General features: G+C 38.6%; 1 protein-coding gene and 1 long non-coding RNA gene across 12 annotated transcripts in view; one reads left to right on the top strand and one right to left on the bottom strand.

Annotated features, from left to right (window-relative positions):
- Window positions 1-13,939, top strand: part of LOC110212746 (colony stimulating factor 2 receptor subunit alpha) — a 70,362-nt gene that overhangs the window by 51,151 nt on the left and 5,272 nt on the right. For 7 of the 11 annotated variants that reach the window (XM_020992770.2, XM_020992768.2, XM_078146303.1 and 4 more), the window contains 4 exons: window positions 2,004-2,030; window positions 4,201-4,333; window positions 9,122-9,221; window positions 11,762-11,843. In XM_020992770.2, the coding sequence (XP_020848429.1) occupies window positions 2,004-2,030; window positions 4,201-4,333; window positions 9,122-9,221; window positions 11,762-11,843 (342 nt within the window). Of the gene's footprint in view, window positions 1-2,003; window positions 2,031-4,200; window positions 4,334-4,681; window positions 5,590-9,121; window positions 9,222-11,761; window positions 11,844-13,939 lie in introns of those variants that run through there. The other 4 variants (XM_078146305.1, XM_078146304.1, XM_078146306.1 and 1 more) reach the window with 2 other exon arrangements.
- Window positions 1,902-13,939, bottom strand: part of LOC144454423 (uncharacterized) — a 35,761-nt gene continuing 23,723 nt past the window's right edge. The window contains exons 3-4 of the long non-coding RNA XR_013482756.1: window positions 3,209-3,332; window positions 1,902-2,480 (exon numbers count right to left, since the gene is read on the bottom strand). This is a non-coding gene — a long non-coding RNA (uncharacterized LOC144454423). The remainder of the gene's footprint in view (window positions 2,481-3,208; window positions 3,333-13,939) is intronic.

The following is a 13,939-nucleotide window of genomic DNA, read 5'->3' as shown; positions in this document are numbered from 1 at the left end:
ATCAGATTCAAAGGTAAAAAGTGGCCCAGTGCATAGAGTATTGGACTTGCTGTCAGCTCTAGTCCTGCCTCAGACACTTACTGTGTGACCCCAGCCAAATACTTAACCTCTCCCATCCTCAGTTTCTCCATTTGTAAAAAAGAGGATAGTAATAGAAACTATCTCCCAGAGTTGTGAGGATAAAATGAGATAATGTATATAAGCCACTTCTTTAAAGCCCTATATAAATGCCAGCTATCATTATTCAAAGCTCTTTGAAGGGTTAAAACACAATCTCCAAATATAATACTGAATTATTATTAGTATTTTTAAGGTGTCAAAAACACAGGTGAGAATGTTCAGAAAAGCCCCACTTTGCCCCAATAAGACTGGAGAGAGTCAATCACCAAGTATTTTTTAAGTACTTACCATGTGTTAAGACACTGTACTAAGCCATAGGCCCAGACCCAAAGGCACAAGTCCAGCATGATTTTGCTAAGGCATGTCTTGGGTTTTTTTTTTAACATGACTTTATAGGACTAGGAAGAATTTTTCTCTCTGATATTTGATATTGCTGACATTTGTATAGGGCTTTGCAAACCAGTTCACATATATTATCTGATTGGATTCTTATGACACATTTCTAAGGTAGGTATTACCAAGTGTTGTTTCCTCTGTTTTACAGATAAACAGATCTGGTCTCAGAGAGGTTAGATGATTTGCCCTTGGTCCCCCACATGGCAACTTAGGGTCAGGAACAGAATCTGACCATGACTCCTAAGCCAGCCCTCCATTCACTTTGCTGTGAATACTTCATCCAGGCACAAAGCCATAACAGAATCATATAGCCTACACACATGCCAGCATTGTAACCACCAAAAGAAGGCACAAATTTAGCAGACTGGGCTGGACAAGGTGATCATGTCAGTGGAGAACCTGCCAATAACACAGCTGGCTCTCCTTTGGGCCTTCTTACAGTGGCTCACATTTGGTCATAGAGGCAAATGGATCTTACCCCAGAGAACTAGGCAGGCTGCCAGAAGCAACCAACAGTCATACACTGTCACTACATACATTGTGTCAAGCCTCAAGTGAATAGGTGGTATACATTGCTGGCCTTGGAGTCAAGAAGACTTAAGTTGAAATCCCACTTCAGGTACTAAATGGGTATGTGAACCTAGGAAGTCACTTTGTTTCAGTTTCCCTATCTGTAGAGAAGGGCTGATAATAAAAACACTTTTTTACATAGTTATTGTAAGGATGAAATTAAATTACATGCATAAAATTATTTTGAATTACTATATGAGTATTTATTAGTATACATATACCTCCTTTTGATATATGTTCAACAAATAAAGGAAAATAAAAATCTGGGCTTTGTGAAATTGAGGAGGAGATACACCTTCACTTTCACTATGGTAAAACTGTGGAGGGACACCCTTCAGGTCTTCTGAGGATTTGACATAATGGAAAAATGGTATCCGCATAATCCTACTGAACAATAGTCAGGCTCAGATGATATGGCCTAATGCCAAGGCCCAGAGATCAAGCTCATATGAAGAGTCACAAAAAAGAGGGTAGTCAAGGAAGGAAGTAGCTGGGTCTTCCTAGGGTTGTATTGGAGCCAGCTCAAAGCAATGTGGGACAGCTCATTGTTAACTTTTCAGTGTGAGTATCTATACCTCAAAAATCAAATCAGAGCTTGATTTGTTGTTTTGTTAATTTCTAGACTTAAGAAAATGATAGAGAAAAATAATAATATAGATTGAATTTAAAGATGTCTTACTTTTTAGAAAGCCAGTTATTAAATATTTAGCAGCAAACCAATAGTCACTGTCCACAATTACAAAGCAGGCATGCTCTTGAGTTTGGGGCTGGAGAGGTAGCAGTTAGCCCTCCTACTCAAGAAGGTTTGTTGCTAGTACCAACCAGGACACAAAAGGGGAGATATAGCCAGATACTTCCTTAATGATTTTTCAAAGTAAAAGTTCTTACCAGGTTTTTTTCTTGCTATTGTTTTACAGGACTCACAGTACACTCATAAAAATCTGGTGAGTTTGGTCTTTTGTTGTGATGTGATGTCAAAGTACACTTGAAATTTTAAAAATAATCATTCAGATTTGTTACCATCTGGTTTATAAACTAGAGGGGGTGATACAATATAACGTGATTGTGAAACTTTCCCAAGATTGGATACATATTAATCAATCAACCAATCAATGAGCTTAATCACCAGTCATTGTGCTAGACGTTGGATGTACAAAAACAAAAATGAAAATAGTCCTTACCTTGAAAAAGCTTACATTCTATGAGGGAGATACAACATGTTCATAGAGAAATATGAAATGAATATATGGAAACAGGAGAGACAGACATCAACAACTGTGCAAATTAGGAAAGGATTCCTGGAGGAGGTGGCCTTTTAGTTGAGCCTTAATGGAATCCAGTGGTTCCAACAGCTGGAGGTGAAAAGTGAAAGCATTCTAGGGATGAGAGTTTACCTGTATAAAAACATGGCAGTAGAAGATGGAATGTTTAGTATAAGGAACAGTAAGTAAGGGAAGGGGAGGAAAGGAATATGCATTCATTAAACTCCAACTCTGTGCCAGGCTCTGTGCTAAGCCCTTTACAAGTATTATTAATTTGATTGAAGCAGGCTTAAGCATAGAGTACGTGCGGGAAGAGTAATGAGTAATTAACCCAGAAAGTTATGCTAGAGCCAGAAGGCAAGGAGATTTAAATGCCAAAAAGAGAAGCTTGTACTTTGACCTAAAAACAATGGGGAAGACCCAAAATATCTTGAACAGAGGAGTGGCATACATGGTCAAACAGGTACATTGGGAATATCTATTTGGCAGTTATGTGGAAAAACGGGGAAGAGAGGATAGAGACCAGGTTCTGGACAATTATGAGTCTATTGCAATTGTTCAGGCATAAAATAATGAGGGCTGGACTATGGTGGTTGAGGTGTGAGTAGAGAGAAGTAGAGGAAGTGGAATTGGTGAGACACAGTGCCTGGCACAAAGCAGGTACTTAATAAATTCCCGTTGGTTGACTGATGGCTAAAACTTGTCTTAAATAACTTTCCTAAAAATCAGCAGAAAAGGTGGTAGGTCATGTGCCTATCACTCAAGTTCTCATTTCTGTGTCCGAAAGAGATTGGCTGGAGGCATTTTCCACACTCCATATCTCTACAGTGTCACATTAGTTTTTGTTATGACAGGCTCACCTCAACCTCCAACGTCTATCTTCAAGGCCTTCACCTCTGTTAATTGTGGATGGGCAGGAATAATACATTCTTCAGGATATACTTGACTCAGAGAGGTTATAGGCTACTTCAAGCACCTAGAAGGCTAGAACAGATACAGACTTGATCAGAAATCACGGGAACACAATACGCACACTCAGAACTAGTAGAGGTCTTCCTGCAACGACCTTCCACCAAGCCCTGGTCCTACAGTCCCAGAACATGTTCTGCGTGGTAGAATGACATATTGCTCTCACAGTCTGATAGACCCTGGTGAGTAAGGAAGAGATATGGTGTGTTAGCAAACTAACAAAGGAGAGTCATGGTCAGACAGCAAAAAGTATCAACTACTAACACAGATGAAGAATGTCTTTGAGGACTTAGGTGGAGTCACACAAACACTCCGCACCTAGATACTCCCTCCAGTTTGTCTCCTATCCTCATAAAGGCTTCTTATCAAAGCATTCCGTTTTTTGACATGTCAAAGCCCCCTTTGAGTTCCTTGGGTACCATACTGACCCTGATTTTTGTATTTATGCTCATTCTTCTCCCTAGTCAGAATCCACATATCCTGCCCCAGGTTGGGATTGTTCTTCCTCTGCCCAGGGTTTTACCTAATCATCTGCACGTGCCAACCTTGTCTTAAAAAGGCTATGACACAGGGGGGCAATAAAAGGAGTGGTAAAAAATTGCAAAGTAGCAGTAAAGGATTTACTTAGATTATACCATAAATGTATAGATTTTATTTAAACAGTTTAGATGTAATAATTAACAAAGCTGTATATTTTATTTGCAACACTGTACCCTTTATTTAAACTTCAAAATACAAAATTGAGGAAATGCTCACTAAAACATTTTTCAAGATTTCAGGGTTGCCATTAAAAAAAAAACCCTGACATTTCTATAGCATCTCTCATCATACAGAATCAGTGACAACTATGTTTTTCCCCCGTTTTCTTTTTTTCTGATCCAAGTTTGAGGTACAAGGATCTGCAAAAAATGAATATGACTTCCGAAATTATGACATGGGAACAAAGTATATCTTGAAAATAAGAGCAAGTCGTCGAGATGGGAAATGGGGTGAATGGAGCAAACCTGTAGAATTTGGTAAGCATATTTCTGTTTCATTACATATATGGGAAAATAGCAGGTGATCTATTTGCCAATGCAAAGGCAACCTTACAGACACAGATGTGCTCCCATCTATTCCTGCATTGTTCCTGCAATCCAGGTAGCTCCCACCACTGACATATTTAGCATATTCCATTAGCGAGTCATCCAGTGAATAAACAATTTTAAGTGCCTACTATGTGTCAGACACTGTGCTAAGTTCTGGGGACAGAAAGAAAGGTAAAAGACAGCCCCCATGTGCACAACCTTTAAGGGGAGACAACATGCAAATAACTATACGCAAACAAGCTGGACACAGGATAAATAATTGAAAATAATCAACAGAAGGAAGCCCTCCTGAAGGTGGAATTACAGCTGAGACTCGAAGAAAGTCAGAGAAGCCAAGAGTAGGAGGCAAGGAAGGAGAGCAGGAAGGACAGCTCCTGAAAATGCCCACTGCAGGAAGATGCAGTGTCTTGTTCAAGGAGCAGCAAGGAAGCCAATGTCACTGTATCACAAAGTACGTGGTGGGGTACAAGGCCTAAGAAGAACAGAAAGATAAGATGTGCACTCAAAGAATTTTACTCTTTTATTTAAAAGAATATATTGGGGCATCTATGTGGCACAGTAGATAGAACACTAGTCCTGAAGTCAGGATGACCTGAGTTCAAATCTAGCCTCAGACACTTACTAGCTGTATGACGGTGGACAAGTCACTTAGCCCCAGTTGCCTCAAAAAAAGAGTGTATCATGCAATAAAAATAAAATGCAAAGCTACTTTTGGAGGAGATACTAAGATGTTCCAGAGCTCAACCTACACACCCTGTATACTCATTTATGGCTGCTACCATATGAACGGCGATGCTTTCCATTTTTAGGGTTGCCACAAGGTGAAAAACTGGGAGATACGAATTCAAACTTATAATTCAAACTCTCAGCCTTTTTCTAAATAAAAGAAGCCCCCTTTTTTAAAAGCAAGAACACAAATCATTCAATTAAACACCAACTGTTAATCATTATACATCAGTAAGGTAAGATAAGATATAGAGTAAGAAATACAAAAATAAGGGGCAGCTAGGTGGTACAGCCTTAAAGTCAGGAGGACCTGAGTTCAAATGCGGTTTCAGACATTTGACATTTACTAGCTGTGTGACCCTGGGCAAATCACATAACCTTGATTGCCTCAGAAAAAAAAGAAAGAAAAAAAAGAAACACAGAAATATAAGCACACCTCAAAACTATAGGCCTCTGTCACTAAGTAAGCTGTTAGGGCAGCTAGATTGAGTCTGGAGTCAGGAAGACTTGAGTTCAAATCCGGCTTCAGATGCATACTAGTTATATGACCCTTGCTAAGTCATTCAACCCTGTTTGCCTCAGTTTTCTTCATCTTTAAAATGAGCTGGAGAAGGAAATGGCAAGCCCCTTCAGTATCTTTGCCAAGAAAACCCCAAATGGGGTCAGAAACAACTGAACAGCAATGAGTAAAGCTGTTATCAGTTATTATCAAACTAGCTTCAACTTTCTGTTATCAAGAAATCTTTTATTTTCTCACAACTAAAGAAGTATCTCCCGGTCTTAGGTCTTAAAAATCTCTAAATATCTAGCCATGACATTCAGGCATGCTATATGGAGCTTGTATAATACAAGTCCTTTCTGCAAATTTCCCCTCCAGCCTTAGTTAATTTGGCATCTTGGAGAATTCAACTCCCTTAGGTCAGTGCTCTGTCTTCATTGATTAGTTCCTCTTATGAAGAAGAGCTACCTAGTATCATAGACTCACAGGCTTTTCGAAGGAATAAGGAGCTTAGAGGTCATTTAGTGCAACCTCATCATTTTACAGAAGGGAAAACTGAGGCACAGAAAAGTGAAGCTACTTATCTGTGATCATAAAGCTAGTTAGTGGGTAGAAATATAACTGGAGGGGCAGCTAGGTGGTGCAGTGGATTAGAGCACTGCCCCTGAAGTCAGGAGAACCTGAATTCAGATCTGGCCTCAGACACATAACACTAGCTGTGTGACCCTGGGCAAGTCACTTAATCCCAATTGCCTCATCAAAAAAAAAAAAGTATTACTGGAACCCAAGTTTTCTGACTCTCAGCCCACATCATATAATTATTCTTTGCTTACCTCAGGGATGGTCTCAAACTGTCTTTTCCCTATAATTACTATATTTCAACTTTGCTCATCCAAGTAAGAGAGAAAAAAAGTCAAAAAAAGATCGCCTGGCACTGATTTCTACCCAACATTCACAACATCTGCGTCAAGTTTCCCAAGTATTTCTAGAACTGCACAACTTCAGAAACACAGAGTCGAAAAGGACCTCACAGGCTACCTCTTCCAACTCATAACTCAGAAAGAATCCTCTCCACAACCATGCTCACAAAGAGTCACGTAGCCTCAATCTGAAGACCTCCAGAGACAGGCAAGACATCCCTCCCAAAGAAACCCACTCGACTTTTGGCTAGCACTAATTACTACTGAGTTTTTTCTTACATCTGGCCTTACTCGGCTTCTCTGTAGCTTTTATCAGTTGTTCTTTATCCTATCCTTTGGGGCATTCTTTCACATAGCTCTTATGCCCCCCACAGTCCTCCCTTCTCTAATCTTATCCAACAAGCATTTATTAAAGGACCTAGTATGTGCAAGACAGTGTGCTATATGCAAAGATGTCAGTCCCTGCCTTCAAGAAGTTTACATTCTCCTGTAAGGGAAGAGAGGATACAAAACATAAACAGGTAAATTTATACCTTATAATTTAAGGAAGAAAAAAACACTAACATAAAAGTCTTCTTACAGATTCAGCCGATCCTTCCAGCCTCTTGGAATCCAGTCATTATCCTCCCAGTTAGCTAACCCTCCCAGGCCTCTCTCCCTCAGGGCGAGCCTCTCCTAGATGTTTTTTGAGTTTGACAGAGTCTTATCCTAAAATAAAGTTCCCAGAGTCGAATACAATACACCAGATGTAGTCTGCTCAGGGTAGGGTACAGGAGGATTATTATATCTCATCTTTTGCACACTGTCTCCTATAATATTATATATTCTTGATCAATTTTTATAGTCCTCTACCCCCTCACCGGACTTTATCTATACACTGGCAAATTTCTGGTTTCTCAACAATATGATATCTAGTTCTCCATCTGTCTGTTTACTTGTGGGTTCCTTGAACCCTAAGGTTTCTTAAAACATTTATGTTCATGAAAACAAATTCATACATTTGGGGCATTATTGGTAACTAGGTGACACAGTGGACAGAGAGCAAAGCCTGGAGTCAGGAAAACCTGAGTTCAAATCCACCTCAGACACTAGCAGTGTGACTGTGGGCAAGTCACTTAAACTCTATCTGCCTCAGCTTCCTCAACATTAAATGGAAATAATAATAGCACCTATCTCCCAAGGTTCCCATGAGGATCAAATGAAATAATATTTGTAAAGCACTTAGCACAACTCCTGGCACATAGTAGGTGCTTGATAAATGTTTGTTTCCTTTCTTTGTTTCCTTCTCTCCCTTACAAAAGACTGCTTCTTAAAAATGGCATGGAGGCATAGGTGACACAGTGGATAGAGCACAGCCCTAGAGTCAGGAAAACCTGAGTTCAAATCCAGCCTCAGACACTTACTAGCTGTGTGACTCTAGGCAACGCAAAAAAAAAAAATGTCCAAAAGACTCATGATGGAAAACGCTGTCCACACCCAGAAAAAGAACAATGGAGTCTGAATGCAGATCAAAGCATACTATTTGCTCGCTCTCTTTTTTTTTGTTTCTTTCTATTCACGGTTTCTCTCATTGGTTCTAATTCTTATTTACAATATGACTAATGTGAAAATCAGTTTAAAATAAATGTATATGTAGATCCTATATCAAATTACATGCCCTCTTGGGTTGGTGAGAGGGGAGAGATAGGGAGAAAATTGGAACTCAAAACATTAGGGAACTGAATGTTAAAAACTACAAATAAATTTTTTTCTTAAATGGCATGCTAGAATATTGTATGATGATCAACTGTGAATAACTTAGCTATTCTCAGCGATACAATGATCCAAGATAATTCCAAAGAATTTATAATGAAAAATGCTACCCACATTCAGAGAAAAAATTGATGGAATCTGAATACAAATTGGTTCATTTGTGTGTGTGTGTGTGTGTGTGTGTGTGTGTGTGTGTGTGTGTGTGTGTGTTTCCTTTTGGTCTGTTTCTTCTTTCACAACATGACTGATATAGAAAAAAAAAACAAAGTCTGTCTCTCTTCGAAAAAAAAAAATGACATGCTACAAGTACTTCTTAAAAATATGGCTCCTAAATCCTACTTCCAGATCTGCTCTGAGGCTAAGAAAAACAAATCTAATATCTCTTCCACTTCAAGTTCCTTTCATCTGTGGAAGTAATGATTATAGCCCCCTAAGTCTCTTCTCCAAGCTAAATAAATCTCCCAAGTTCCTTCAATCGAACATTGCCTAGCATAGTTTTGAATCTCCCACAATTTTATTAGTTGTATTTTGATTACTACATAACATTTTAATATGAAGTCAAAGAAGTTAACCACCTTATAAGATCATAATAAAATTATGTCATGGAAGATGTTTATTTGTTTGTTTTAACTTTATGAATGACATCTGGCTAATGAATAGTTTTAATAGTAATAGAATTAACAGTTTTGTTCATTTTTACTGAAGAGAATTTCTCAGTAATTTGTTATAATGCTCATTAAAAAAATGAAATAGTTGATGTTAATGTTTCATTAAATTGCAGATGTATTTGGATTTTTCCTTCTATTTTCTCTTTTCCAGGAAGTTCTGAAGAACAAAAAAGAAGTTCTATATATATTTATGTATTGGTAGTATTGGGGACAGCTGTCTTTGCATTAATTATCATATTTGTCTTTAAAAGGTAACAATACTTTGAAATTAAGCTTTATTAATAAATGAGAAAAACAATGGTTTGTATTAGGCATTTTGTGAATTTTGTTGTCGTTCAGTCAATTCATACTTGTGATCCCATTTGGGGTTTTATTGGCAAAGATACTGGAGTGGTTTGCCATTTCTTTCTTACTTGTAACTCAAATGAGATCTTGGTAGTACGTGAAAGTGCTTTATGAACTATAAAGCACTATATAGATATAACATGTCATGATTTCAATATCAGACAGTTAGTTCTGCTATTGATGTTTGTTTCAAAAGTACAAAGTTATTCCCAACACAATTGATGTGTTATAGAACATTTTGAGCATATTTCAAATTTTGAGTTTGTTTCTATGTGGTATTTTCTGAGAGAAACATGAAAGAGCTCAAAAAAGTACATTACTTCCGAATAATTTGCAAACCATAATCCTTTCAGTGCTCACTTTCACAAGCAAACTTTGGGTCTTTGTCAAAGTAAAGTGCCATACATATTGTATATCTTCTGGTGGAAGAGGGAGTTGTGGGCAGCATAGGGTTGGTCTACACCACCTCTACCCCCTAGACTTGCTGCCTGCCCAACTTGTTCCTGCAGCCCAAGGCACAGCAACAGCCAGGACCCACCCCATATGGAGCCAGATTGCAGCATTTATCTGTTTCTTAACACATATAAAACTGTGCTTCCATTTCCTATTAGGTTCTTTCCTTTTTTTTTTTGATAAGTGACTTATAAAGTTTTTGAATATATTTGACTATATTTTATACAATTCATTATTTATAGGCAACTAGATAGCAAAGTGGGAACCTGAAGTCAGGAAGCCATGAGTTCAAATGTGACCTCAGACACTTAATAGCTATGTGACTTTGGAGAAATCACTTAATTTCAGTCTGCTTAATTTTCGCCAACTGTAAAATAAATAGGTCCAATAATAGCACCTATAATCCGGAGTTATTGTGAGGAAGCACTATAAATGCTAACTATTGTTGTTGTTATTTCAATGTTCCAATGCTGTCACCCAACATAAATATAATAGATCTTTCTTATTCCAAAATTCTTTAGAAGACTGATATAGCTGCAAATCTTAGAATACCACAAACTCCAAGAACCAAAATTGCAGGTTTCCCGAAAATGCAAAAGATAGATAGATAGGAGGCAGAAGTCAGTTGCAAAACTCACCAAAAGAGACATATGGAATCTCCTTGAGAATGTGTGATTAGAGAGGGAGACAGGTTAGTCACATATAAAGAGCAAGGGGAGACAGATATGGAGTCTAATTGCTTTTGCCAGGATCCATTATAATACAATATTATAATATTTGTAATATTATAATATTGATAATAACATAATGAAATATAACATTATAATAACATTATGCAATAACAATAATGATGACAATATAGCCTAATATAATAAAGACCTCTAGCATACAGGTGGATTCCCCTTTAGGGGGATTTGTAGGAGAACACAAATATGAATTACACAGTATGAATCGCTATCTTCACTGTAGAAGGGATTTATTCAGCTGGTTGGTATATTCTCTTCCTAATAAGAAATTAGAGCATAGATTCATTGAAATATTGAAGTATTCCCCATTGAGTAGATTTTCAAAGATAGATCTTCTGATTGGTTAATTTGCCCAAATCAAGCAAGTGTCATTTGTAATGTATGGATTAGGCTCAGAGAAAATGTCCCACCTAATTATCCCTTTCCTGACTTTTCCTTTCTGCCTTTTGCTATCTCACTATATACAATAAGATTAGAATGAGGGATCACACAATAGAATAGTTGAAAAAGATGCAGAAGCCATAGTGGACCACATTCTTTATGAGTATTTAGCAATACAGCACTGTTCAAAAGCTAGCATGCCATCTGGAAACATCTGCTACCTACATTTCTTCACCTCATTATTAACATAAACATTTTGAGCATTTGTTTGCACCCTGAATTATTTCTATTAATTGAACCATTTGCTTTTGACATATTACAAACCTGGGGACAGTTGAACCAACTGGCGGAATTTTGTCCCTAAATAATAAAACAAATACACATTAGAATGCAGATCAGAATGCAAATAATCTTATCTTAATCACAAAGGGGATTTTTTTTTTAGAAAAACCACAATACTTAAAATTAGTTATGAAATGTGAATAGTGTACTGAACCTGAAAATGCTTCATCACTAATATTGTTCTCTAAGACCAGATTAAAACAAAAAAGAGCTTTGGGCCGCCTAGTCCTTTAAATATAGGACACTTGTCAAATACAGTCTACATCCCCTTACCTCTCAAATATTCTCTTCTAGAATCCTAACTGAAATTCAAGTGAGTTGTTAAGTATCTAGAATGTTCAGAGCACTGTGTGGAAAGCTGGGCTGTATTTAATAGCTCAGTTGAACCCTCTCTGGCCTTTATCCCATGGGTCAGCAGAGCATTGCCATTAATGGGCTTCCTTGTCAGAACAATCTTGGCTTTGGCAGATCATAAGTGTCGTACTGAACAGTTTTCATTCATTTCTTCTTCTCTTATTTCCAAGGTACTATGTCATGCAAAGGTTATTCCCCCGGATTCCTCAGATTAAAGACAAAATAAATACCTGTAATCACTTGGATAAACAGGTAGGATATCCTTGCTATACCTTTTACTGTCTTCACTTCAAAAACTGTGACAAGTAGACATAGATATTTGTGTTGGGAAAGATGTGAGAAGGGGATAGCTCCCTATCTATAAGAGCAATCATGGGAAAGGGGGCCCTTGTTTATCATCTGACCTAACCCACAAGAGGACACAGAGTTAGTGCATTATGTGACCGAATGCCAGGGACACCAGTGAGCAGGTCTCCCTGTGTTTTGTCACTACAGGTATCATAGAATTAGAGTTGGAAGAGACCTCAGAGGTCATATAACTGACCACCCCCATTTTAGAGATGAGAAAATTGAGGCTTAGGAGATAAAGCAATGTACTCAAATTCCCGCAGATTTTAAGGGTCAAAGGCAAGGCTTGAACTCAGCTCTTCTAGCTCCAGAACCATTGCTCTTTGTACTAAACTAATATATATCACATGAGGGGGTGAGGACAGGTTTCCACATACTCAAGTGAAAAGGGGCTTCCATTTCCCCCCACTCAAACAGTCCAGTTGCAAGTCCTTCTTGCCCCAGATTATGCAAATTACGGTTCTGTTGTCATGAGAAGTAACAGCTTCTACCTGCCTAGGGAGACGTGAAGTCTAGGCTGATGTCTTCCTCTTTATTCTAAGTATGGGACCTCCAGAGTGGGATTAATTCAACTAGCTCTCATTTCTCCCTAACACACCCCCCTCAACCTTGTCCCAACCTCATTCCTCTCCCTCAACAAATCACCAAATTCAGTGTCCCCTTGAGCATCCACATCTCTGTGAGTCCCTGCATACATACTTTCATGACTCCGTTTTTGTTCCTGAAACCTGCACATATATGCCTGAGAGACACACAAAGAGGAACAGAGATGGAGATAGACAGACAGATGGAGAGGGACAAGAGACAGAACTACAGAGAAGGAAAAGAGAGGGGGAAGAAGAAAGAGAGAGAAGTGGGGAGAAGAGAGAGAGAGAAGGGGGAGAGGAATGCAAAGTAAGGCAAAGTCAAGGGATAAGATAAATAAAATGTAGGCCGTCCCTGAAGTGCACAACTTCCAAGGGTATTCATTCCCCTCATTCATTCATTCATTCATTCAACAAAGACACTTTAAAGATGGAAGTGCTAGGTAAAAATCTGGCAGCTTTAGTGCCAGCATAACTCAGCAGTCAAGAAAGGGTCAAGGACAAGGGACAGAATAGTCTCACTGTTCTATGCCCTGGTCAGACAAAAATAAGAGTATTGAGTTCACTCTGGAACACCATATTGTATGAAGGGCATTGATAAGATGGAGAGAATCTAGGAAAGACAGCCTTAATAGTGAAGATCATGCCATCTGAGGATCATTTGAGGGAAGACAATAAGTATTTATTAAGCACCTACTATGTGCTAGGCATTACGCTAAGTGCTTTGTAACTATTACCTTATTGGATCCTCCCAACAGCCCTGGGAAGCAGGTACTGTTATTATTATCCTCATTTTACCGTTGAGAGAAAACTGAGGCAACAGAGGTTAAGTGATTTGCTGAGGGTCACCACACTTAGTAAGTGTCTACGGCCATATTTGAACTCAAGTCTTCCAGGCTTCAGGCCCACAGCTCTGTCCACTATGTCACCTGGCTACCTCTAGAAAATGTTTAAACTGGATAAGAAAAGACTTGCAGGGACATTTGAAGAGAGGTCATGTGAAAACAGGGTTAGACTTGTTCAGCCTAGCCCCAGCATGACTAAAAGATATGGGAAAATTCATAGGAAGAGAGATCTATCTGAAAGAGTCATCAGAAGCCAATACAGCCCAACGTCCTTATTTTACAAATGATTTGCAAAGCTCAGTACACTTCAGGATGGATGCCAGATAAAACTTCCTAATAATTATATCTATCCAAAAGTGGAATAGGCTCCCTGAGAAAGTTGAAGGTATCTCTTCATTGGAGGAGGATCATGTATGCTCTGTCTGTATTCTCTCAGGGCCATGTCTATTTCATCTCCCCCTCAGGGTTCTCAGGTACCCAAAAGAGATTTGTGGGTTTTCCTTTTCCCTGCCACCAGCTAGACTCCCCACCAAATATGTTCTCATCATTTTAGACAGGCAGTGACTAGAAC

This window comes from Phascolarctos cinereus, unplaced genomic scaffold (assembly GCF_003287225.1).
Source record: "Phascolarctos cinereus isolate Bilbo 61053 unplaced genomic scaffold, phaCin_HiC Scaffold_726;HRSCAF=1367, whole genome shotgun sequence".
Lineage (NCBI taxonomy): Eukaryota > Metazoa > Chordata > Mammalia > Diprotodontia > Phascolarctidae > Phascolarctos > Phascolarctos cinereus.
Note: the sequence above shows the minus strand (reverse complement) of the source record. Positions and strands in the feature narration are given on the sequence as shown.